At 36.5% G+C, this 26,080-nt stretch overlaps 1 protein-coding gene across 1 annotated transcript in view; it reads left to right on the forward strand.

The window, feature by feature from the left end:
• The first annotated feature begins 1,778 nt into the window (after positions 1-1,778).
• The window catches only part of LOC118836678 (probable small intestine urate exporter), a 107,122-nt gene continuing 82,820 nt past the window's right edge, over positions 1,779-26,080 (forward strand). The window contains exon 1 of the mRNA XM_036743900.1: positions 1,779-1,875. Within this exon, the coding sequence (XP_036599795.1) occupies positions 1,779-1,875 (97 nt within the window). The remainder of the gene's footprint in view (positions 1,876-26,080) is intronic.

Below are 26,080 nucleotides of genomic sequence, written 5' to 3' on the forward strand. Positions count from 1 at the left end.
CTTTGAGTCTTGGTACCTGTGCCCTAATGGTTATAGCAGCTTAAATGAGAAGCAGGTGAGCAAAGGAGTTTTTAGCCTGCTAGCTAGGGCCATGGCTAGACTGAAGTGTTTCTTATTAGCAATATTTTGTCATTTTGAGTAAAACATGCACCAGTTTCTATATATCTAGTGACATTAGCTGGAAAGGAAACCTTCAAAGGGAAACTTGGAACTGGGGGAATCATTAACATACTCAAGAAGCCAGATGATAATTTATTGTTGAGTCATTTCAGTCTTGTCCAACTCTTTATATCCTTGTTTGGAGTTTTCCTGGCAAAGATACTGGAGTAGTTAGCCATTTCCTTCTCCAGCACATTTTACAGATGAGGCAGATGGGGTTAAGTCACTTTTCCAGGGTTACACAGCTAGTGGGATGAGGCCAGATTTGAACTCAGGAGCTTGAATCTTACTGACTCTAGTGCTGGCATTCTAACCACTATGCGACCTAGCTACTCTAAGATGATCATTCCATTGAATAAAAGATCTTACTCCCTGTTTTTACCAGGAAGCTGAATATAATGAGAGGGCAAGCATCATGTATGTTGCTGTGGAATAAATATTAGAGAAAGTCCAAAAATGAGGTGACAACTTTAATTGCAAATTATTCTGCACAAAGTAGACTGTGGCTATGACATAAATAAATAAAACATGCCAGGGAGGTCACATTCCAGTGCTATTGTTGCAATTCAGGCTAAACCACAGATATTTCTAGACTATGAACAAATCACTAACGTGTGTAGATGCAAACAGTAAAAAACCCCAGCCACTAACAGGAAATAGAAGAGGAAAAAATATTAAGAGGACAAAATTTAGAATCTGAAGTGACTTAGGCACCATTTAGCCCAATTATCTCCTTCAACAGTGTACAAAAGAGAGTTGACCTGATTTGCCCAAGTTCACATAGCAAGCAAGTAGCAAAGGCAGGGTTCAAAATCAAAAACTCCAAAACCAAATCCAAGAATCTTTCCACTATAATACTTTGCATTTCTGACTACATGTAGATCCAATGAGTACCCAATAAGAATTCAATTCAGGTGGAAAAAAAGAATAAATTCTAACTATATTTATTTAAGACTTACTCTAAACTAGATATTTTTTACCTCATGTTCATGGAACCCAAACAGTCCATGGATATATTTTAGGTAGCTAATAAACTTGTTTGGTCTTTTGTAATACTAGACATTATGTTAAGAAGTGGTCTAGGAGGCTCAATGTGTATCTGAAACAAAAAGATCAAAAACCTCTACTCTAATTTTTTGTGCTCTTTGTAAAATGTGTGTTTTGATATTAGGTAAAACTTATGCACAACTACTTTAAGAAACAGATGAATTTATACAGAAAATCATAATTGAGAGAAAACTTTCCTAATATATTGGGAATTTAATCATGTCCAAAGAGATGATAGATCCTTGGACATTAGGACAACAACCAAGTAATTCACAGATATAATAGTTGAGGCAAAGTTCCAAAGAGCAAATAAATCCCTTCCAGAATGTTAGCTTTAGAATTTGAATATGTAAATTGACAATGTCCCAGTGTTATTCATAATCCACATCCTGACCAAAATGAATCCAAACAAAGTACATACGGATAGAAGAGGATTCTTAGTGATGTGAACTCTGATTTAGAGAAATATAGAGGAATACACTATGTAATATTTGAAAAAAAATTTCTATTGGTAATTATGTGTGGTATTCTTTTTATAGGTGAAAGTCAATCTGTAGAAGAAGAAACACATAATGGCTTCTGTGGCAGACACCAGTACCACAGCAAAGCGGAGTACTGATGTAGTGAATATGCAAAGAGATGAACAAGAACAACGGGACCAAAGGAATGGTAAAGTTATGATACACTTAGAAACACATTTACTGTCTCTGACATGAATGATGATATCAAGAGCTCATGAACTCCAACTGAATCTGATATATATTTATCATTTATGGAGTCAAAAACTAAACAAGGGGCAATGAAGTATGGCAACGTAAGCAAGATACAGTCTAAGGCCTTAAGCATTGCTGGACAGAACAGGAATTAAAAACTGGAAGGAAACTTGAAGATCATTGAGTCTAGTCCCTTTATTTTACAGAAGAAGAAACAATGTCACATCTGTGACAGATTTACACCAAAACACACAAATAGTATGTGGCACAGCCAGAATTTGGACCCATCATCTCTGACTTCATATTCATGCTTTTTGTCATATACAAACCCACAGAGGGATACACATTTACACACATACACACACAACTGCATATTTACAATAAAACACAAATAGATGAAGAAAACTTATAGACAGATAATTATAATAAGTGAAAATTTGGAGATTCGGACCTATGTTCTCATTAGTATAGAAAATGCCCTTTGAGTAAACCCTTCCTCCAATCCATATTAGCAACTCCTTTGCCCCTTAGCAACCTCTATTTTCCTTTGAGTTTGAAAGTCTAGATCTCTTACTCAGGGTCATACAGTCAATAAGTATCAGAGGACAGGAATTGGAGTCTTTGATTCCAAAGCCAGCACTCTCACCATGATGCCTTTCTGCCTTTCATTTGGGAAACTGTAAAAATAAGACAACACACATTATAAATTGTTACTTAAGAAATGAAATTTTTAAAACTGATGTAGCCATTCTTTAGAAACCCAAATTGAAGCTGGGGTTGGGTGGCTGTTCCAGAAGTAGTAGATATAGAAATGATATCACAATTATCCTACTGTAAAGATTCACAAAATGAATTAAAACCTCTACCACTTTTATTCCCCCAAACTGTAGTAGAATGTTTTCATTAATACAGGAAAAGGTGCAGGAAGATTTTAGGGATACAGAATATTAGATTGGGAAAAATTATTACCTGCTTTCATTTCTATAGCAGTACATATAAAGGTGGGATGGCGAAGAAGAAGATGAAGCTGGTAAATTCCTCAGGACTTTATGTATGTTTTTCTGTATGGTCTAGGGACTGTGTCACTTATTTTCTTATCATTCAAATATCAGTAAATGAGCATTTATTAAGTGCCTACTATTTTCCAGGCACTATATCCCCTAGGCTTCTGGGACTGCTATTGCAATGAATGCAGAAGTCCCTGCATGTATTTACCTGAACACAGTGCTTTGTATGTTGTAGGTGCTTAATAGTGTTTGATGAATGAATGAATGAATGCCTTCTTTGGTATCCTCTACAAGGAGCAATAGATGAATTGAATTGAATTGAGTTCAGTAATTCCTTGTTCATTGCCCTATAACCATGTATTGCTCTAAACATGAAGGTGAACAATGCTACTTCAAAATATACCATCTATTCATGTTGTAGAACCCTGGCTTCTAGGATTTCTTTGTAAAAATTTCTAAGAAAAAAGACACTGGGAAAAGAGAAGCTAGAATTAGAATTCAGTGGTTCAAGGAGTGGAGAAGATGATGACAAATGAGTACACAGAAGACCACAGATCCCCACAAAAATTCAGTAAACTTTTAAAAGGGAAGAGTGAGAAATAATAACCATAATAATAATTGTAATGACAATGATAATGATGATAAAGATAAACAAAGGGAATCAGTTATAAAATCCAACACAAAGTCCCAAATTGCAGAAAAGGATGTCATAATCTTGAAAAAGCCCTTAAAACAGATAAGCCAGGAGAGGCAGAAAGTACAGTGTGAAGCAGTTGAGTCTTACAGTAGGAAGCATCCAGAAATAGCTCTGAAGTCCCTACTGGAGAAAGGCTTTGAAAAGGACTCAGTGCAAGAAAGCACAGGATACCCTGACCACTATAGGAGATTGACTGGAGCAAATCCTAACTAAACAGGACCTGAACCACAGGATGGAACAGTATTAGAGACAATGCCTAAAGAAGATGAGGCCTAGACTTAGCTATTCCACTCAGGACCATACAAGGCTTAGCCACACCAGATAAGAGTACAGGAATGAAGATTGTGTCAAGCCAAAGCTTTCAAACCAGAAATTAAGTCTGTGAATATGAGTAAACAGAAGAAAATTTTGAATACAAGGAAAATGTATTTTGGTCTGAGAGATAACCAGGCAACACATGCATAAAAAGAGAGTAATTCTCCACAAGTCCAAAGAAAGTTTCAGAGAAAAAAATCCTGGCCACTAGGATTCAAGAGTAAATAGAAGAGATTATATAAGACTTGCAAAATGAATAGTTAGGGAGGAAAGAATGGCAAGGAGAATAGAGACCTTATCCAGAACAAAGCAGTATACCTGACACCCTGAAAATTAAAATGGGCTACATATGAAACAATGAGTTCATGAGACAAGAAGTGTTTCAATTCAACAATAATTATTGGCTCAATCAAAAGATGGATAAAATACAATAAATATGATATCAAAAGCAACTAACTTGGAAAAGAGAACAGAAATAATCTAAGAATCTGAAAATCAAGACACCAGCAACAAAAATGTCAAAGCACTTTTAAAGCATACATAAATAAAAATTACCCAGATCCCTTAGAATCAGGAGGCAAAATGAAAATAAACAATGGTCAACTTCTCAAATCCCCCCAAATGAAAACTCCCATAACCAAACTCATCATAGCCAAATCTCAGAGCTTCTAGGTCAAAGAAAAAAAATACTACAATCGGCCAATAAGAAAGAGTTTGAGAGACAAGGAAACAGGCAAGATCATATAAGACTTAGCCAGAGCCACCCTAAAGGAAATGGAAAGTCTCTGATAAAAGGAAAACACTCACACACACATACACACACACACACAATTTTGCGCAAGCATAACTTATCTGACAAAAATGAGTATAATCCTATAGGAAAAACAATGGATCATTAATGAAATAAAGGATTTCTAATCATTCCTGATGCAAAAGCCAGAAACAAGTAGACACTTTGAAATCAAAATACCTAAATCAGAAAAAATGCACACATTTATTCAACTGGAATTGAATGTTCGAGGATGAATTTTCTTTATGCTAATAGGTATAGGAGAACTAGTTATCTTCTCAGGACACATGTGTCTTCAAGGATCATAGAGAAAGATAAAGAAAACCAACAAAAAGACTGGCGATCATCTATTTTTTTTGATGTGATAGCCTCAGGAGAGATAAATGGGAAGCATAAGGTACTATATTTACCAGGAAAGGACAAGAAAGGGGACATAAAATAACAGAAAGAATAAAATAGGGGTGCATTAATTAAGGAGTATTCAAACCTAGAGGTAGATGTTGGGGGAATAAGGATTTAATGAACCTTACTTTCATCTCAAGCAAACAAAAGAAAGTTTCTCTTTCCCTCCCTCCCTCCCTCCCTCCCTTTCTCTCTCCCTCCCTCCCTCCCTCCCTCTCTCTCTCTCTCTCTCTCTCTCTCTCTCTCTCTTTCTCTCTCTCTCTCTCCCTCCCTCTCTCTCTCTCCTAAAAACACAAAGAATACATATTTAGATATATTAAATTCATCAGGGAAATAGGAAAACTGGGAAGAAGGAAGAAAAGGAAGAGGAAAGGCAGGAAATATAAAGAACCATTCATAATTTTAAAAAATGTGTTGAGGGTGGAAGCATGGAGACAGAATTGAAAAGATGTTTTTACAAAAGCAAAAACCCATGCTTGGTGGTAGGAAAAGGAGAAGAGAATGTAGTGGCAATGGATCAGAAACAGACTAATTCATTTATTGATGACAAGCACAGGCAAATTCTTTTAACACCTTATTTATAAAGAGAGGAGGGGGCAAATGAAGAAAAAAAAGCACAAGAGAACAGAGTGGAAGAAAATAGGTGATTAACAATTATAACTGAGAACATACCTAGAATTAATTCATCCATAAAATACAAACATAGAATGAAATATGAAGCCATAGCTCTCAGCCAAACAAATAGTAAGATCATTGCCAGGCATGGGCACCAGGACTCTAATTTGGAACCACAATCCTCACCTTCCTGTCTACCTTTCAACAGATGCAAATCAGCAAGCAGGAGTATGATGAGTCTTGGCCCTCCACTGCAAATGTTTTTAAATAGACTGCTATGTTTTCTTGCTCTTGTTTTGCTGCTGTTATTTTTCTTGAAGGGTATAATATGACAGTTTTCCCCCAAAAGGAATGATTGACTCTTTTTTGTCAATTGCCTCAGGATTTAAACCTGGAATGGCAAAGGTGACAAGTAGTCTAAGTATACTGGAGGCAAACATGTCCAGAATTCTACAGTGCAGCTTCAGAACTCTGTACATTTTAAAAAGTTCATTGTTACAAGGAGTTATTTGTCTCTATGAAGGCTGCTCTAACCTACACAAAAGTGCTACTTACATTAATTCAGATGATGGCAGGGGGGCAGTACATGTAAATTATGTGATCTTTTCAAAAAGTGTACCTTTTGCCTAAATATTTGTTTCTTTAAAAAAAAATTGTCAGAGTCACAATACCCCCCTCCTATCACTCCCTGACACCCAACATAGATATGAATGAAAGCCTTTATGGTCTCCAAGGAATTCTGTGAAATCAATACCAATACATGAGAGAGGGAAGGAGCTTTACCTGCACAGAGACTTAAAAGTAGTTCAAATTAAAGTGCATATGTTAAAGGGGAAAAAATATGATCTAAAAAGTCATTTAAAGAAATAAATTTTAAATGTAAAGATTTTCAGAGACTTGAAATGAGTATCTGGTATAAAATCTATTATGTTTCAGATAAACTAAAAAAGCCAGAGGTAACCATCACTATTTAATGTACATTTATTATAAATAAAAATATCATAAAAAGTGACAAGGAGGGAAACTACATTATTTTTAAAGGGAGCATAAATATTTATTGATATCAACAGTCAATATATATGCACTAAATAATATAGTATATAAATACTTTAAAAATTTATCAAATTACAAAAATATATGTAAAACTACAATAATAGGCCACCTCAATGTATACATTTCAGAACTAGACAAATATAGTACAAAGATAAATAAGAAATAAGTAAAAGAAATAAATAGAATTTAAGAAAACTAGAAATAATAGATAAATGGCAATTATTGAATGGTATCAATGTGATTTACCTATTTCTCATTTATGTAAGAAACTTTTACCAAAAAAATCATACATAGGGGCAGAAAAATTCATCAGAAATGCAAAAATGCAAATTAATTATAAAAATTCCATTACTCACGGTTTACAATAAGAAAAGAAGGGAGCCTTCCAAAGTATATGTATAACATAAAAATAATTTTTTTATATTCAAACTGGAGAAAGCAAAGTGGAGAAAAAACTATGTGTAGCAACATTTCTAATATCTTTTGATTTACATATACACATATATATACACATACTTATAATTATCACACAGTGTTTCTGTTACTGTGTACAATGTTCTCCTGGTTCTGCTCACATAAATAGCAACTATTCATGTAAGTCTTTCAAGGTTTTTTCTGAAATCTGCCTGTTCATCATTTCTTATAGCTAAATAATATTCCATTACACTTATATACCACAACTTGTTCAACCATTCCCCAATTGCTAAAACATTCAGTATTGCCTCAATTTCAATTTTTTGACAACACAAAAAGAGCTGCTATAAATATTTTTGTATGTATGGGTCCTTTTCCCTTTTTTATTATCTCTTTGGGATACAGACCTAGAAATAGTATTGGTGGGTCAAAGGCTATGCACAGTTTTATAGCCCTGTGGGCATAGTTCCAAATTGCTCTCCAAAATGGTTACATCAGTTCACAACTCCACCAACAATGCATTAGTGTTCCAATTTTCCCACCTACTCAACATTTATCATTTTCCTGTTTTGTCACACTGGCCAATCTGATAGATGTGCTGTGCTACCACAGAGTTGTTCTGATTTGCATTTCTCTAATCAACAGTGATTTAGAGCATTTTTGTATGATTGTAGATAGCTTTAATTTCTTCCTCTGAAACCTAACTGTTCATACCGCTTTATCTTTTCTCAATTGGGGACTGACTTGTATTCTTTTTTATTTCAATTGAATTGTTTTATTTAATGTCAAAATAATTTAAATCAATTATTTAAATAAAATAGTTTATTAGTTAAACTAGATTAGATAATTTCTTTTTTATTTTATTTAATTTATTTAATATATTTAGTTTTCAGCATTGATTTTCACAAGAGTTTGAATCACAAATTTTCTCCCCATTTCAACCCTCCTGCCCACTCCAAGGTGGCATATATTCTGGTTGCCCCATTCCCTGGTCAGCCCTCCCTTCTGCCACCCCACTCCCCTCCCATCCCCTTTTCCCTTCCTTTCTTGTAGGGCAAGATAAGTTTCTAAGCCCCATTGCCTGTGTATCTTATTTCCTAGTTGCATGCAAAACTTTTTGTTTGTTTTTAAACATCTGTTTTTAAAACTGTGAGTTCCAAATTCTCTCCCCTCTTCCCTCCTCACCCACGCTCCCTAAGAAGGCAAGGAATTCAACAAAGGCCACATGCGTATCATTATGTAAAACCCTTCCACAATACTCATGTTGTGAAAGATGAACTATATTTTGCTCCTTCCTAAACTACCCCCCTTTATCCAATTTTCTCTCTTGACCCTGTACCTTTTCAAAAGTATTTGGTTTTGATTACCTCCTCCCCCTATCTGCCCCCCTTTTTATCTTCTTCCTCCTTCTTTCCTATAGGGTAAATACACAACTGAGTGTGTATGTTATTCCCTCTTCACATCAAATCTGATGAGAGCAAGATTCACTCATTCCCCCTCACCTGCCCCCTCTTCTCTTCCTACAGAGCTGTTTTTTCTTGCCACTTTTATGTAAGATAATTTACCCCATTCTACCTCTCCCTTTCTCGCTCTCTCAATGTATTCCTTTCTCATCCCTTAATTTGATTTTATTTTTCTAGATATCATCCCTTCATATTCAACTCACTCTGTGCCCTCTGTCTATATATATATATAACATATGTATGTGTGTATATATGTATATGTGTGTATATATACACATACACACACATATATATATATATACATATGCATATATATACACACATACATACATACAAACACACACACATACAAACACACACATATTATCTATCTATCTATCTAACTATCTATCTATATCTATATATCTATATATCTATATATATATATATATATGCATATTCCCTTCAGCTACCCTAATACTGAGGTCTCATGAATTATACACATCATCTTTCCAAGAAGGAAAGTAAATGAAACAGTTCAACTTTAGTAAGTCCCTTATGATTTCTCTTTCTTGTTTACCTTTCATGCTTCTCTTGATTCTTGTGTTTGGAAGTCAAATTTTCTATTCAGCTCTGGTCTTTTCATGGAGACAGCTTGAAAGTCCTCTATTTTATTGAAAATCCATATTTTTCCTTGGAGCATGCTACTCAGTTTTGCTGGGTAGGTGATTCTTGGTTTTAATCCTAGCTGCATTGACTTCCAGAATATCATATTGCAAGCCCTTTGATCCCTTAATGTAGAAGCTGCTAGATTTTGCATTATTTTGATTGTGTTTCCACAATAGCCAAATTGTTTCTTTCTGGCTGCTTGCAATATTTTCTCCCTGATCTGGGAGCTCTGTACTTTGGCAACAATATTCCTAGGAGTTTTCTTTTTGGGATCTGTTTGAGGAGGCAATCTGTGGATTCTTTCAATTTCTACTTTACCCTCTGGCTCTAGAATATCAAAGAAGTTCTCCTTGATAATTTCTTGAAAGATGATATCTAGGCTCTTTTTTTTGATCATGGCTTTCAGGTAGTCCAATACTTTTTAAATTATCTGTCCTGGGTCTATTTTCCAGGTGAGTGGTTTTTATTTTTCCAATGAGATATTTCACATTGTCTTCCACTTTTTCATTCCTTTGGTTCTGTATTATAATATCATGATTTCTCATAAAGTCACTAGCTTGCACTTGCTCCAATCTAATTTTTAAGGTAGTATTTTCTTCAGTGATCTTTTGGACCTCCTTTTCCATTAGGCTAATTCTGCCTTTCAAGGCATTCTTCTCCTCATTGGCTTTTTGGAGCCCTTTTGATATTTGAGTTAGTCTATTTTTTAAATTGTTATTTTCTTCAGTATTTTTTGGATCTCCTATAGCAAGTCATTGGCTTCTTTTTCATGGTTTTCTCGCATCATTGTCATTTCTCTTCCCAATTTTTCATCTACTTCTCTAACTTGCTTTTCCAAATCCTTTTTGAGCTCTTCCATGGCCTGAGACCAGTTCATGTTTTTCTTGGAGACTTTTGATGTAGGCTCTTTGACTTTGTTGACTTCTTCTGGCTGTATGTTTTGGTCTTCTTTGTCACCAAAGAAAATTCCAAAGTCTGAGGCTGAAGCTGAGTCCATTTTCACTCCCTGGCTGTGTTCCCAGCCAACTATTTGACCCTTGAATTTTTTGTTGGGATATGACTGCTTGAAAAGTAAAGAGTATTTTGTTCCAAGCTTGGGGGGGGATGAGCTATTTCCATACAGCCAGCTCTGCCACACCAGCACCAGCACTTCTCCTCCCCCAAGAACCACCAACCTAGACCTGACTTGGATCTTAAGCATGCTCTGCACTCCTGCTCTGATCTGCCACTTAATTCTTCCCACCAGGTGGGCCTGGGGCTGGAAGCAACTGCAGCTGTACTTCTGTAGCTGCACCACTGCCACTGCCTCTGGGGTGGTGACTGAACCACGAATTCCTTTCACTCTGTCCCCCGCAGCTTTTCCCACTAACCTTGTTTGTTGTCTTTGGTGTTTGTGGGTTGAGAAGTCTGGTAACTGCCACAGCTCATTGATTCAGGGCACTAGGGCCTGTTCCACCCAACTCCTGGTCTGGTTGGTCCTGCTGCCACCCATGCTGGTCTCTGTTCCCCTGCGCTCCCAGCTCCGTGCGTGATAGACCTCACCCAGTGACCATCCAGGCTGTCCTGGGCTGGAGCTCTTCTTCCCTCTGCTATTTTGTGGGTTCTGCAGTTCTAGAATTTGTCCACAGCCATTTTTATAGGTGTTTGGAGGGACCTGGTGGGGAGCTCACACAAGTCTCTGCTTTCCGGCTGCCATCTTGGCTCCTGACTTGTATTCTTATAAATTTGGCTGCATTCTCTATAGATTTTAGAAATGAGGACTTTATTAGAGACATTGGCTGTAAAAATTATTTCCCAGTTTTCAACTTCTATTCTTGTTTGCACTGGTTCTGTTTGTGGAAAACCTTTTCAGTTTAGTGCAATCAAAACCATCCCTTTTGCATTTTATTATATTTTCTATCTCTTGTTTGATCATAACATCTTCCCTTCTCTATAGATCTGATAGGCAAACCATTCCTTGCTCTTCCAGTTTGCTTATAGTATCAGCCTTCATGTCTAAATCACATACCCATTTTGACTTTATCTTGGTATAGGATATGAGATGCTGGTCTATACTTAGTTTATGCCATACCCTTTTCCAGTTTTCACAGCTGTTTTTTTTTTTTTTTTGTCAAATAGGAAGTTCTTTTCCCAAAAGCTGGAGACTTTGGTTTTATTAAATAGTAGATTACTATAGTTAATGGCTACTGTGTCTTGTGTACCCAATTTATTCCACTGATCCACCACTGTATTTCCTACTTAGTACCAAATCATTTTGATGACTGTGACTTTAAAATATACTTTTAGATCTGGTACAGCTAGGCCACCTCCATTTGCATAACTTTTCGTTAATTCCTGTAATATTCTGGACATTTTGTTCTTCAACATGAATTTTGTTATTATTTTTCCAGTTCTATAAAGTAATATTTTGGTAGTTTGATTGGTATGGCACTGAATAAGTAAATTAATTTAGGTACAATTGTCATTTTCATTATATTAGCTTGGCCTACCCATGGGCAATTGATATTTTGCCAATTGTTTAAATCAAACTTTATTTGTGTGAAGCTTTTTGTAACTGTGCTCTTATAGTTCCTAGGTTTATCTTCGGAGGAAGACTTCCAAATATTTTATATTATCTACAGTTACTTTAAACAGAATTTCTCTTTCTATCTCTTGCTGCTTCACTTTGTTGTTCATATATAGAAATGCTGATGATTTATGTGGATTTATTTTATAACTTCCAAATCTGGTAAAGTTGTTAATTGTTTCAAATAGGTTTTTTTTGGTGATTCTCTAGGATTCTCTAAGTATAGCATTATATATCTGCAAAGAGTGACAATTTTGCTTCCTCATTGCCTATTCTAATTCCTTCAATTTCTTTTTCTTCTCTTTTTGCTAAATCTAATGTTTCTAGTACAACATCGAAAAGTAGTGGAGATAATGTGCATCATTCTTTCACCCCTGATTTTACTGGGAGAGCTTCTAGCTTATCCCCATTACATATAATGTTTACTGATGGTTTTGATAGATATTGCTTATCATTTTAAGGAAAAGTCTATTTATTCCAATGCTCTCTAGTTTGTTTGTGTTTTTTTTAATGGAAATGAGAGCTCTATTTTGCCAAAAGCTTTTCAAGCTTCTATTGAGATAATCATAACATTTCTGTTGGCTTTACTATTGATATAGCCAGTCATGCTAATAATTTTTTTCTAATACAGAACCAGCAATCCTGGTATAAAATGTACCTTTTCATAGTGGGTGATACTTTTGAAATATTTCTGTAATCTCTTTGCTAACATTTAATTTAAACTTTTTTGCAAAATTATTCATTAAAGAAATTGGTCTATAATTTTACCCCTCAGTTTTAGCTCTTCCTGGTTGAGATATCAGCACAATATTTATGTCATAAAAAGAATTTGGCAGGACTCCACCTTTGCCTATTTTTCCTAATAATTTATTTGGTTTTAGAATTAATTGTTCTTTAAATATTTAACAGAATACACTTGTAAATCCATCTATCACTGGAGCTTTTTTCTTAGGGAGTTCATTAATGGCTTGTTCAATTTCTTTTCTTAAATGGGATTGTGTAGGCATTCTATTTTTATCCATTAATCTGGGAAATTTGTATTTTTATGAATATTAATCAATTCACTCAGATTGTCAGACTTATTGGCACAGAACTAGGTGAAATATTTCCTAATCCTTCCTTAAATTTCTTCTTCATTGGTGGTGATTTCACCTATTTCATATTTTTTATACTGAATACTTGTTTTTCTTTGTTTTCCACCAAATTAACCAGTGACTTATCTATCTTATTTTTAATAAAACCAGCTCCAATTTTTTATTTATTAGCTCAATAATTTCCTTACTTTCATGTTTATTAATCACACTTCTTGTTTTCATCATTTCCAATTTGGCACTCAATTGGGGATATTAAAATTTTTTTCTAGTCTTTTTTTTAATTTTCATGCTCAATTAATTCACCTTCACTTTCTCTATTTTACTGATAAAAAATTAGAGAAACAAAATTTCCCCTTGTACTGCTTTGGCTGCATCCCATAAATTTTTGGATGTTGTCTCATTGTTGCCTTTCTCTTTAATAAAATTATTGGTTGTTGCTCTGATTTGTTCTTTGACCCACTTATTCTTTAAAATTAGATTATTTGGTTTTTAATTAATGTTTATTCTCTTTCTGCTACCCTTTGTTGAACTTAATTTTCACTACATTATGACCCAAAAAGCATGCATTATTATTCCTGCCTTTCTACATTTGATTTTGAGGTTTTTATGCTCATAGTCAGTTTTTTGCGTAGGTGCCATGTACTGCTGAGAAAATGTATATTCTTTTCTATTCCCATTCATTTTTCTTCAAAACTATGTCATACCTAACTTTTCTAAGAGACTATTTTTCTCTTTTGTTTCTTTTGTTGCTTACTTTTTGGTTGAATGTATCAAGTTCTGTGAGGGGACAATTGAGGTCCCCCACTAGTATAGTTTTGCTGTCTATATCTTTCTGTAACTCACTTAACTTCTCTAAGAATTTCAATGGTTAGGACTTCCAGGAGCCAAGATGGCAGAGAAAGCATCAAGTCACTCTTACTTTCCCAATTGACCTATAAAAAACCCAGAAAATATCACCCCAGAAAAAACTCTGGAACAGTTGAGCTAGTACAAAGACAGGGTCATTTAGCCCGGGAAGCTCAGGGGATCAACAGGAAAGTCTTCCTCACTCTAGTGGAAGGGGAGCAATACAGGACAGGAGTTGACCCATCAAGTCAGTGGCAGGCCATACCTTAGCATACCAGCAGGAGATCCTGGGCCTCAGAGTGGTGGAACAGGCAAATGATAAAGTCAGCACTCCCTGAGTGCCTTGGCACAGTCAGGGAACTGGTAGACTCCAGCTCGGAAAATCAGCATCTACACCAGCAGGCAGGTGAACCAGCTGACAAATCTTCCTGTGCTTCAGCTGAACTCCAAGCAGGTAGGTGTCCTCCAGTGGCCAAGCTTTCAGGTGCTTCAGTGCAGCCTGTGTGAGCAGACATCCTCCAGGGGCCAGACCCCCATGCTGTACAATGAGACCTTCGGTGTCACAGATCCAAGCTCCGTAGCAGGTAATCTGACAGACCTCTACAACCTCCAGCTGTCAGAGCCTGAGGCCTCAGCACACAAAGCAAGTGACCAGGTCCCTGGCCCCCAGCACAAGGAGCTTGAGTCAGTGCTCCCTGTGCTCTAAAAGGAGAGCTCAAACTTAAAAGCCAGGAAATAATGAGCAAAAAGCAGAAACAGACAATAAGCTTAGATTCTTACTGTGGGTACAGGAAGATCAAGGCACAAATTCAGAAAAGTCCAATATTATCAATATACCCACATCCAAAATTTCAAAGGAGAATATAAACTAGTCTCAAGCCCCAAAGAAAACCTTCTTGTAAGAGCTTAAGAAGGATTTTAAAAGTTAAATAGGAGAGCTAGAAGAGAAATTGGGAAAAGAAATGAGAGATGCAAGGGAGAGTGAATAGCTTGCAAAAGGAAGGACAAAAATTGATTGCAGAAAACAAGTCCTTAAAAAATACAATTGGCCAAATGAGGGGGAAAGTACAATGAAGAAAACAACTACTAAAAAATAGAATTGTCCAAATGGAAAAGGAGGCACAAAAACTCACTGAAGGGAAGAACTTCTTAAAAGTAAAATGGGCTGAAGGGAAAAGGAGGTACAAAATCTAATTGAAGAAAATAATTTATTAAAAATAGGAATCTGGCAAGTGGAAGATAATGACTCTATGAGGTATCAAGAATCAGTCAAAAAAAGAATGCAAAAATGGAAGAAAACATAAAATGCCTCATTGGTAAAACAACTGACATGGAAAATAGATCCAGCAGAGACAATTTAAAAATTGTTGGTCTACCTGAAAGCCCTGATGAATGAAAGGTCATCTTTCAGGAAATCTTCAAGGAAAGTTACTCCGAGGTACTAGAACCAGAGTTTAAAATAGTTCTCAAAAGAATCCACTGATCACCTCCTGGAAGAGATCCCAAATTGAAAATGCCAAGGAATATTGTAGCCAAATTCCAAAATTACTGGTGAAAGAGAAAATACTGCAAGCAGCCAGAAAGAAACAGTTTAAATATCAGGGAACCATAGTCAGGATTGTGCAGGGACTTGCAGCTTCTACATTAAAAGATCAGGGGGCATGGAATATGATATTCCATAAAGCAAAGGAGCTTAGATTACAACTAAGGATCAACTATAGGGTGAAACTGAACATAATATTTCAGAGAAGGAGATGGTGATTAATAAAATTGAAATAAAAAAGTATTGAACTAAGAACTATGAAACTAAGAGGATTTTTATGAAAAAAACAATAAAAAACATATACCTTTGATTTAATTTGATTACAAAAAATAAAGAAGACAACCAAATTGCACATATCAAAAATGAATAAAGTGAATTCACAACCAATGAAGAGGAAATTAAAACAACAATTAGGAGCTATTTTGCCCAACTGTATGCCAATAAATTTTGGGGGGGGGATTATTTATTTATTTGTTTAATATTTTTAGTTTTCAGCATTGATTTTCACAAGAGTTTGACTAACAAATTTTCTCCCCATTTCTACTCTCCTCCCAATTCCAAGATGGCATATATTCTGGTTGTTGTGTTCCCCAGTCAGCCCTCCCTTCTGTCACCCCACTCCACCCATCCCCTTTTCCCTTACTTCCTTGTATGGCAAGATAGATTTCTATGCCCCATTGCCTGTATATCTTATTTCCTACTTGCATGCAAAAACTTTTTTTTGAATATGTTTTTTAAAACTTTGAGTTCCAAATTCTCTCCTCTCCTCCCTCCCCAACCACCCTCCCTAAGAAGGCAAGCAATTCAGCATAGGCCACATGTGTATCATTATGTAAAACCCTTCTACAATACTCACGTTGTGAAAAACTAACTATATTTTGCTCCTTCCTATCCTGTCCCCCTTTATTGAATTTTCTCCCTTGACCCTGTCCCTTTTCAAAAGTATTTGGTTTTGATTACTTCCTCCCCCTATCTGCCCTCCTTTCTATCATCCCCCCTTTTATCACCTTCCTCCTTCTTTCCTGTGGGGGCAAGATACCCAATTGAGTGTGTATGTTATTCCCTCCTCAGGCCAAATCCCATGAGAGCAAGATTCACTCATTCCCCCTCACCTGCCTTCTCTTCCCTTCCAAAGAACTGCTTTTTCTTGCCACTTTTATGTGAGATAATTTACCCCATTCTATCTCTCCCATTCTCCCTCTCTCAATATATTCCTCTCTCATCCTTTAATTTGATTTTATTTTTTTAGATATCATCCCTTCATATTCAACTCACTTTGTGCCCTCTTCATGTGTATACACACACACACACACACACACACACACACACATATATACACACATATATATATAAATATATATATGTGTGTATGTATGTGTGTATATATGTATATTCCCTTCAGCTCCCCTAATACTGAGGTCTCATGAACTATACACATCATCTGTCCATGTAGGAATGTAAACAAAACAGTTCAACTTTAGTAAGTCCCTTATGAGTTCTATTTCTTGTTTACCTTTTCATGCTTCTCTTGATTCTTGTGTTTGAAAGTCAAATTTTCTATTCAGCTCTGGTCTTTTCACGGAGAAAGCTTGAAAGTCCTCTATTTTATTGAAAATCCTTATTTTGCCTTGGAGCATGATACTCAGTTTTGCTGGGTGGGTGATTCTTGGTTTTAATCCTAGCTCCACTGACCTCCAGAATATCATATTCCAAGCCCTTTGATCCATGCTAAATCTTGTGTTTCCACAATACTCAAATTGTTTCTTTCTGGCTCCTTGCAGTATTTCCTATTTTATCTGGGAACTCTGTAATTTGGCAACAATATTCCTAGGAGTTTTCTTTTTGGGATCTGTTTGAGGAGGCAATCTGTGGATTCTTTCAATTTCTACTTTACCCTCTGGCTCTAGAATATCACAGCAGTTCTCCTTGATAATTTCTTGAAAGATGATATCTAGGCTCTTTTTTTTGATCATGGCTTTCAGGTAGTCCAATACTTTTTAAATTATCTGTCCTGGGTCTATTTTCCAGGTGAGTGGTTTTTATTTTTCCAATGAGATATTTCACATTGTCTTCCACTTTTTCATTCCTTTGGTTCTGTATTATAATATCATGATTTCTCATAAAGTCACTAGCTTGCACTTGCTCCAATCTAATTTTTAAGGTAGTATTTTCTTCAGTGATCTTTTGGACCTCCTTTTCCATTAGGCTAATTCTGCCTTTCAAGGCATTCTTCTCCTCATTGGCTTTTTGGAGCCCTTTTGATATTTGAGTTAGTCTATTTTTTAAATTGTTATTTTCTTCAGTATTTTTTGGATCTCCTATAGCAAGTCATTGGCTTCTTTTTCATGGTTTTCTCGCATCATTGTCATTTCTCTTCCCAATTTTTCATCTACTTCTCTAACTTGCTTTTCCAAATCCTTTTTGAGCTCTTCCATGGCCTGAGACCAGTTCATGTTTTTCTTGGAGACTTTTGATGTAGGCTCTTTGACTTTGTTGACTTCTTCTGGCTGTATGTTTTGGTCTTCTTTGTCACCAAAGAAAATTCCAAAGTCTGAGGCTGAAGCTGAGTCCATTTTCACTCCCTGGCTGTGTTCCCAGCCAACTATTTGACCCTTGAATTTTTTGTTGGGATATGACTGCTTGAAAAGTAAAGAGTATTTTGTTCCAAGCTTGGGGGGGGATGAGCTATTTCCATACAGCCAGCTCTGCCACACCAGCACCAGCACTTCTCCTCCCCCAAGAACCACCAACCTAGACCTGACTTGGATCTTAAGCATGCTCTGCACTCCTGCTCTGATCTGCCACTTAATTCTTCCCACCAGGTGGGCCTGGGGCTGGAAGCAACTGCAGCTGTACTTCTGTAGCTGCACCACTGCCACTGCCTCTGGGGTGGTGACTGAACCACGAATTCCTTTCACTCTGTCCCCCGCAGCTTTTCCCACTAACCTTGTTTGTTGTCTTTGGTGTTTGTGGGTTGAGAAGTCTGGTAACTGCCACAGCTCATTGATTCAGGGCACTAGGGCCTGTTCCACCCAACTCCTGGTCTGGTTGGTCCTGCTGCCACCCATGCTGGTCTCTGTTCCCCTGCGCTCCCAGCTCCGTGCGTGATAGACCTCACCCAGTGACCATCCAGGCTGTCCTGGGCTGGAGCTCTTCTTCCCTCTGCTATTTTGTGGGTTCTGCAGTTCTAGAATTTGTCCACAGCCATTTTTATAGGTGTTTGGAGGGACCTGGTGGGGAGCTCACACAAGTCTCTGCTTTCCGGCTGCCATCTTGGCTCCTGACTTGTATTCTTATAAATTTGGCTGCATTCTCTATAGATTTTAGAAATGAGGACTTTATTAGAGACATTGGCTGTAAAAATTATTTCCCAGTTTTCAACTTCTATTCTTGTTTGCACTGGTTCTGTTTGTGGAAAACCTTTTCAGTTTAGTGCAATCAAAACCATCCCTTTTGCATTTTATTATATTTTCTATCTCTTGTTTGATCATAACATCTTCCCTTCTCTATAGATCTGATAGGCAAACCATTCCTTGCTCTTCCAGTTTGCTTATAATATCAGCCTTCATGTCTAAATCACATACCCATTTTGACTTTATCTTGGTATAGGATATGAGATGCTGGTCTATACTTAGTTTATGCCATACCCTTTTCCAGTTTTCACAGCTGTTTTTTTTTTTTTTTGTCAAATAGGAAGTTCTTTTCCCAAAAGCTGGAGACTTTGGTTTTATTAAATAGTAGATTACTATAGTTAATGGCTACTGTGTCTTGTGTACCCAATTTATTCCACTGATCCACCACTGTATTTCCTACTTAGTACCAAATCATTTTGATGACTGTGACTTTAAAATATACTTTTAGATCTGGTACAGCTAGGCCACCTCCATTTGCATAACTTTTCGTTAATTCCTGTAATATTCTGGACATTTTGTTCTTCAACATGAATTTTGTTATTATTTTTCCAGTTCTATAAAGTAATATTTTGGTAGTTTGATTGGTATGGCACTGAATAAGTAAATTAATTTAGGTACAATTGTCATTTTCATTATATTAGCTTGGCCTACCCATGGGCAATTGATATTTTGCCAATTGTTTAAATCAAACTTTATTTGTGTGAAGCTTTTTGTAACTGTGCTCTTATAGTTCCTAGGTTTATCTTCGGAGGAAGACTTCCAAATATTTTATATTATCTACAGTTACTTTAAACAGAATTTCTCTTTCTATCTCTTGCTGCTTCACTTTGTTGTTCATATATAGAAATGCTGATGATTTATGTGGATTTATTTTATAACTTCCAAATCTGGTAAAGTTGTTAATTGTTTCAAATAGGTTTTTTTTGGTGATTCTCTAGGATTCTCTAAGTATAGCATTATATATCTGCAAAGAGTGACAATTTTGCTTCCTCATTGCCTATTCTAATTCCTTCAATTTCTTTTTCTTCTCTTTTTGCTAAATCTAATGTTTCTAGTACAACATCGAAAAGTAGTGGAGATAATGTGCATCATTCTTTCACCCCTGATTTTACTGGGAGAGCTTCTAGCTTATCCCCATTACATATAATGTTTACTGATGGTTTTGATAGATATTGCTTATCATTTTAAGGAAAAGTCTATTTATTCCAATGCTCTCTAGTTTGTTTGTGTTTTTTTTAATGGAAATGAGAGCTCTATTTTGCCAAAAGCTTTTCAAGCTTCTATTGAGATAATCATAACATTTCTGTTGGCTTTACTATTGATATAGCCAGTCATGCTAATAATTTTTTTCTAATACAGAACCAGCAATCCTGGTATAAAATGTACCTTTTCATAGTGGGTGATACTTTTGAAATATTTCTGTAATCTCTTTGCTAACATTTAATTTAAACTTTTTTGCAAAATTATTCATTAAAGAAATTGGTCTATAATTTTACCCCTCAGTTTTAGCTCTTCCTGGTTGAGATATCAGCACAATATTTATGTCATAAAAAGAATTTGGCAGGACTCCACCTTTGCCTATTTTTCCTAATAATTTATTTGGTTTTAGAATTAATTGTTCTTTAAATATTTAACAGAATACACTTGTAAATCCATCTATCACTGGAGCTTTTTTCTTAGGGAGTTCATTAATGGCTTGTTCAATTTCTTTTCTTAAATGGGATTGTGTAGGCATTCTATTTTTATCCATTAATCTGGGAAATTTGTATTTTTATGAATATTAATCAATTCACTCAGATTGTCAGACTTATTGGCACAGAACTAGGTGAAATATTTCCTAATCCTTCCTTAAATTTCTTCTTCATTGGTGGTGATTTCACCTATTTCATATTTTTTATACTGAATACTTGTTTTTCTTTGTTTTCCACCAAATTAACCAGTGACTTATCTATCTTATTTTAATAAAACCAGCTCCAATTTTTTATTTATTAGCTCAATAATTTTCTTACTTTCATGTTTATTAATCACACTTCTTGTTTTCATCATTTCCAATTTGGCACTCAATTGGGGATATTAAAATTTTTTTCTAGTCTTTTTTTTAATTTTCATGCTCAATTAATTCACCTTCACTTTCTCTATTTTACTGATAAAAAATTAGAGAAACAAAATTTCCCCTTGTACTGCTTTGGCTGCATCCCATAAATTTTTGGATGTTGTCTCATTGTTGCCTTTCTCTTTAATAAAATTATTGGTTGTTGCTCTGATTTGTTCTTTGACCCACTTATTCTTTAAAATTAGATTATTTGGTTTTTAATTAATGTTTATTCTCTTTCTGCTACCCTTTGTTGAACTTAATTTTCACTACATTATGACCCAAAAAGCATGCATTATTATTCCTGCCTTTCTACATTTGATTTTGAGGTTTTTATGCTCATAGTCAGTTTTTTGCGTAGGTGCCATGTACTGCTGAGAAAATGTATATTCTTTTCTATTCCCATTCATTTTTCTTCAAAACTATGTCATACCTAACTTTTCTAAGAGACTATTTTTCTCTTTTGTTTCTTTTGTTGCTTACTTTTTGGTTGAATGTATCAAGTTCTGTGAGGGGACAATTGAGGTCCCCCACTAGTATAGTTTTGCTGTCTATATCTTTCTGTAACTCACTTAACTTCTCTAAGAATTTCAATGGTTAGGACTTCCAGGAGCCAAGATGGCAGAGAAAGCATCAAGTCACTCTTACTTTCCCAATTGACCTATAAAAAACCCAGAAAATATCACCCCAGAAAAAACTCTGGAACAGTTGAGCTAGTACAAAGACAGGGTCATTTAGCCCGGGAAGCTCAGGGGATCAACAGGAAAGTCTTCCTCACTCTAGTGGAAGGGGAGCAATACAGGACAGGAGTTGACCCATCAAGTCAGTGGCAGGCCATACCTTAGCATACCAGCAGGAGATCCTGGGCCTCAGAGTGGTGGAACAGGCAAATGATAAAGTCAGCACTCCCTGAGTGCCTTGGCACAGTCAGGGAACTGGTAGACTCCAGCTCGGAAAATCAGCATCTACACCAGCAGGCAGGTGAACCAGCTGACAAATCTTCCTGTGCTTCAGCTGAACTCCAAGCAGGTAGGTGTCCTCCAGTGGCCAAGCTTTCAGGTGCTTCAGTGCAGCCTGTGTGAGCAGACATCCTCCAGGGGCCAGACCCCCATGCTGTACAATGAGACCTTCGGTGTCACAGATCCAAGCTCCGTAGCAGGTAATCTGACAGACCTCTACAACCTCCAGCTGTCAGAGCCTGAGGCCTCAGCACACAAAGCAAGTGACCAGGTCCCTGGCCCCCAGCACAAGGAGCTTGAGTCAGTGCTCCCTGTGCTCTAAAAGGAGAGCTCAAACTTAAAAGCCAGGAAATAATGAGCAAAAAGCAGAAACAGACAATAAGCTTAGATTCTTACTGTGGGTACAGGAAGATCAAGGCACAAATTCAGAAAAGTCCAATATTATCAATATACCCACATCCAAAATTTCAAAGGAGAATATAAACTAGTCTCAAGCCCCAAAGAAAACCTTCTTGTAAGAGCTTAAGAAGGATTTTAAAAGTTAAATAGGAGAGCTAGAAGAGAAATTGGGAAAAGAAATGAGAGATGCAAGGGAGAGTGAATAGCTTGCAAAAGGAAGGACAAAAATTGATTGCAGAAAACAAGTCCTTAAAAAATACAATTGGCCAAATGAGGGGGAAAGTACAATGAAGAAAACAACTACTAAAAAATAGAATTGTCCAAATGGAAAAGGAGGCACAAAAACTCACTGAAGGGAAGAACTTCTTAAAAGTAAAATGGGCTGAAGGGAAAAGGAGGTACAAAATCTAATTGAAGAAAATAATTTATTAAAAATAGGAATCTGGCAAGTGGAAGATAATGACTCTATGAGGTATCAAGAATCAGTCAAAAAAAGAATGCAAAAATGGAAGAAAACATAAAATGCCTCATTGGTAAAACAACTGACATGGAAAATAGATCCAGCAGAGACAATTTAAAAATTGTTGGTCTACCTGAAAGCCCTGATGAATGAAAGGTCATCTTTCAGGAAATCTTCAAGGAAAGTTACTCCGAGGTACTAGAACCAGAGTTTAAAATAGTTCTCAAAAGAATCCACTGATCACCTCCTGGAAGAGATCCCAAATTGAAAATGCCAAGGAATATTGTAGCCAAATTCCAAAATTACTGGTGAAAGAGAAAATACTGCAAGCAGCCAGAAAGAAACAGTTTAAATATCAGGGAACCATAGTCAGGATTGTGCAGGGACTTGCAGCTTCTACATTAAAAGATCAGGGGGCATGGAATATGATATTCCATAAAGCAAAGGAGCTTAGATTACAACTAAGGATCAACTATAGGGTGAAACTGAACATAATATTTCAGAGAAGGAGATGGTGATTAATAAAATTGAAATAAAAAAGTATTGAACTAAGAACTATGAAACTAAGAGGATTTTTATGAAAAAAACAATAAAAAACATATACCTTTGATTTAATTTGATTACAAAAAATAAAGAAGACAACCAAATTGCACATATCAAAAATGAATAAAGTGAATTCACAACCAATGAAGAGGAAATTAAAACAACAATTAGGAGCTATTTTGCCCAACTGTATGCCAATAAATTTTGGGGGGGGGATTATTTATTTATTTGTTTAATATTTTTAGTTTTCAGCATTGATTTTCACAAGAGTTTGACTAACAAATTTTCTCCCCATTTCTACTCTCCTCCCAATTCCAAGATGGCATATATTCTGGTTGTTGTGTTCCCCAGTCAGCCCTCCCTTCTGTCACCCCACTCCACCCATCCCCTTTTCCCTTACTTCCTTGTATGGCAAGATAGATTTCTATGCCCCATTGCCTGTATATCTTATTTCCTACTTGCATGCAAAAACTTTTTTTGAATATGTTTTTTAAAACTTTGAGTTCCAAATTCTCTCCTCTCCTCCCTCCCCAACCACCCTCCCTAAGAAGGCAAGCAATTCAGCATAGGCCACATGTGTATCATTATGTAAAACCCTTCTACAATACTCACGTTGTGAAAAACTAACTATATTTTGCTCCTTCCTATCCTGTCCCCCTTTATTGAATTTTCTCCCTTGACCCTGTCCCTTTTCAAAAGTATTTGGTTTTGATTACTTCCTCCCCCTATCTGCCCTCCTTTCTATCATCCCCCCTTTTTATCACCTTCCTCCTTCTTTCCTGTGGGGGCAAGATACCCAATTGAGTGTGTATGTTATTCCCTCCTCAGGCCAAATCCCATGAGAGCAAGATTCACTCATTCCCCCTCACCTGCCTTCTCTTCCCTTCCAAAGAACTGCTTTTTCTTGCCACTTTTATGTGAGATAATTTACCCCATTCTATCTCTCCCATTCTCCCTCTCTCAATATATTCCTCTCTCATCCTTTAATTTGATTTTATTTTTTTAGATATCATCCCTTCATATTCAACTCACTTTGTGCCCTCTTCATGTGTATACACACACACACACACACACACACACACACACATATATACACACATATATATATAAATATATATATGTGTGTATGTATGTGTGTATATATGTATATTCCCTTCAGCTCCCCTAATACTGAGGTCTCATGAACTATACACATCATCTGTCCATGTAGGAATGTAAACAAAACAGTTCAACTTTAGTAAGTCCCTTATGAGTTCTATTTCTTGTTTACCTTTTCATGCTTCTCTTGATTCTTGTGTTTGAAAGTCAAATTTTCTATTCAGCTCTGGTCTTTTCACGGAGAAAGCTTGAAAGTCCTCTATTTTATTGAAAATCCTTATTTTGCCTTGGAGCATGATACTCAGTTTTGCTGGGTGGGTGATTCTTGGTTTTAATCCTAGCTCCACTGACCTCCAGAATATCATATTCCAAGCCCTTTGATCCATGCTAAATCTTGTGTTTCCACAATACTCAAATTGTTTCTTTCTGGCTCCTTGCAGTATTTCCTATTTTATCTGGGAACTCTGTAATTTGGCAACAATATTCCTAGGAGTTTTCTTTTTGGGATCTGTTTGAGGAGGCAATCTGTGGATTCTTTCAATTTCTACTTTACCCTCTGGCTCTAGAATATCACAGCAGTTCTCCTTGATAATTTCTTGAAAGATGATATCTAGGCTCTTTTTTTTGATCATGGCTTTCAGGTAGTCCAATACTTTTTAAATTATCTGTCCTGGGTCTATTTTCCAGGTGAGTGGTTTTTATTTTTCCAATGAGATATTTCACATTGTCTTCCACTTTTTCATTCCTTTGGTTCTGTATTATAATATCATGATTTCTCATAAAGTCACTAGCTTGCACTTGCTCCAATCTAATTTTTAAGGTAGTATTTTCTTCAGTGATCTTTTGGACCTCCTTTTCCATTAGGCTAATTCTGCCTTTCAAGGCATTCTTCTCCTCATTGGCTTTTTGGAGCCCTTTTGATATTTGAGTTAGTCTATTTTTAAATTGTTATTTTCTTCAGTATTTTTTGGATCTCCTATAGCAAGTCATTGGCTTCTTTTTCATGGTTTTCTCGCATCATTGTCATTTCTCTTCCCAATTTTTCATCTACTTCTCTAACTTGCTTTTCCAAATCCTTTTTGAGCTCTTCCATGGCCTGAGACCAGTTCATGTTTTTCTTGGAGACTTTTGATGTAGGCTCTTTGACTTTGTTGACTTCTTCTGGCTGTATGTTTTGGTCTTCTTTGTCACCAAAGAAAATTCCAAAGTCTGAGGCTGAAGCTGAGTCCATTTTCACTCCCTGGCTGTGTTCCCAGCCAACTATTTGACCCTTGAATTTTTTGTTGGGATATGACTGCTTGAAAAGTAAAGAGTATTTTGTTCCAAGCTTGGGGGGGGATGAGCTATTTCCATACAGCCAGCTCTGCCACACCAGCACCAGCACTTCTCCTCCCCCAAGAACCACCAACCTAGACCTGACTTGGATCTTAAGCATGCTCTGCACTCCTGCTCTGATCTGCCACTTAATTCTTCCCACCAGGTGGGCCTGGGGCTGGAAGCAACTGCAGCTGTACTTCTGTAGCTGCACCACTGCCACTGCCTCTGGGGTGGTGACTGAACCACGAATTCCTTTCACTCTGTCCCCCGCAGCTTTTCCCACTAACCTTGTTTGTTGTCTTTGGTGTTTGTGGGTTGAGAAGTCTGGTAACTGCCACAGCTCATTGATTCAGGGCACTAGGGCCTGTTCCACCCAACTCCTGGTCTGGTTGGTCCTGCTGCCACCCATGCTGGTCTCTGTTCCCCT

Source organism: Trichosurus vulpecula, chromosome 2, assembly GCF_011100635.1.
Source record: "Trichosurus vulpecula isolate mTriVul1 chromosome 2, mTriVul1.pri, whole genome shotgun sequence".
Classification (NCBI taxonomy): Eukaryota; Metazoa; Chordata; class Mammalia; order Diprotodontia; family Phalangeridae; genus Trichosurus; species Trichosurus vulpecula.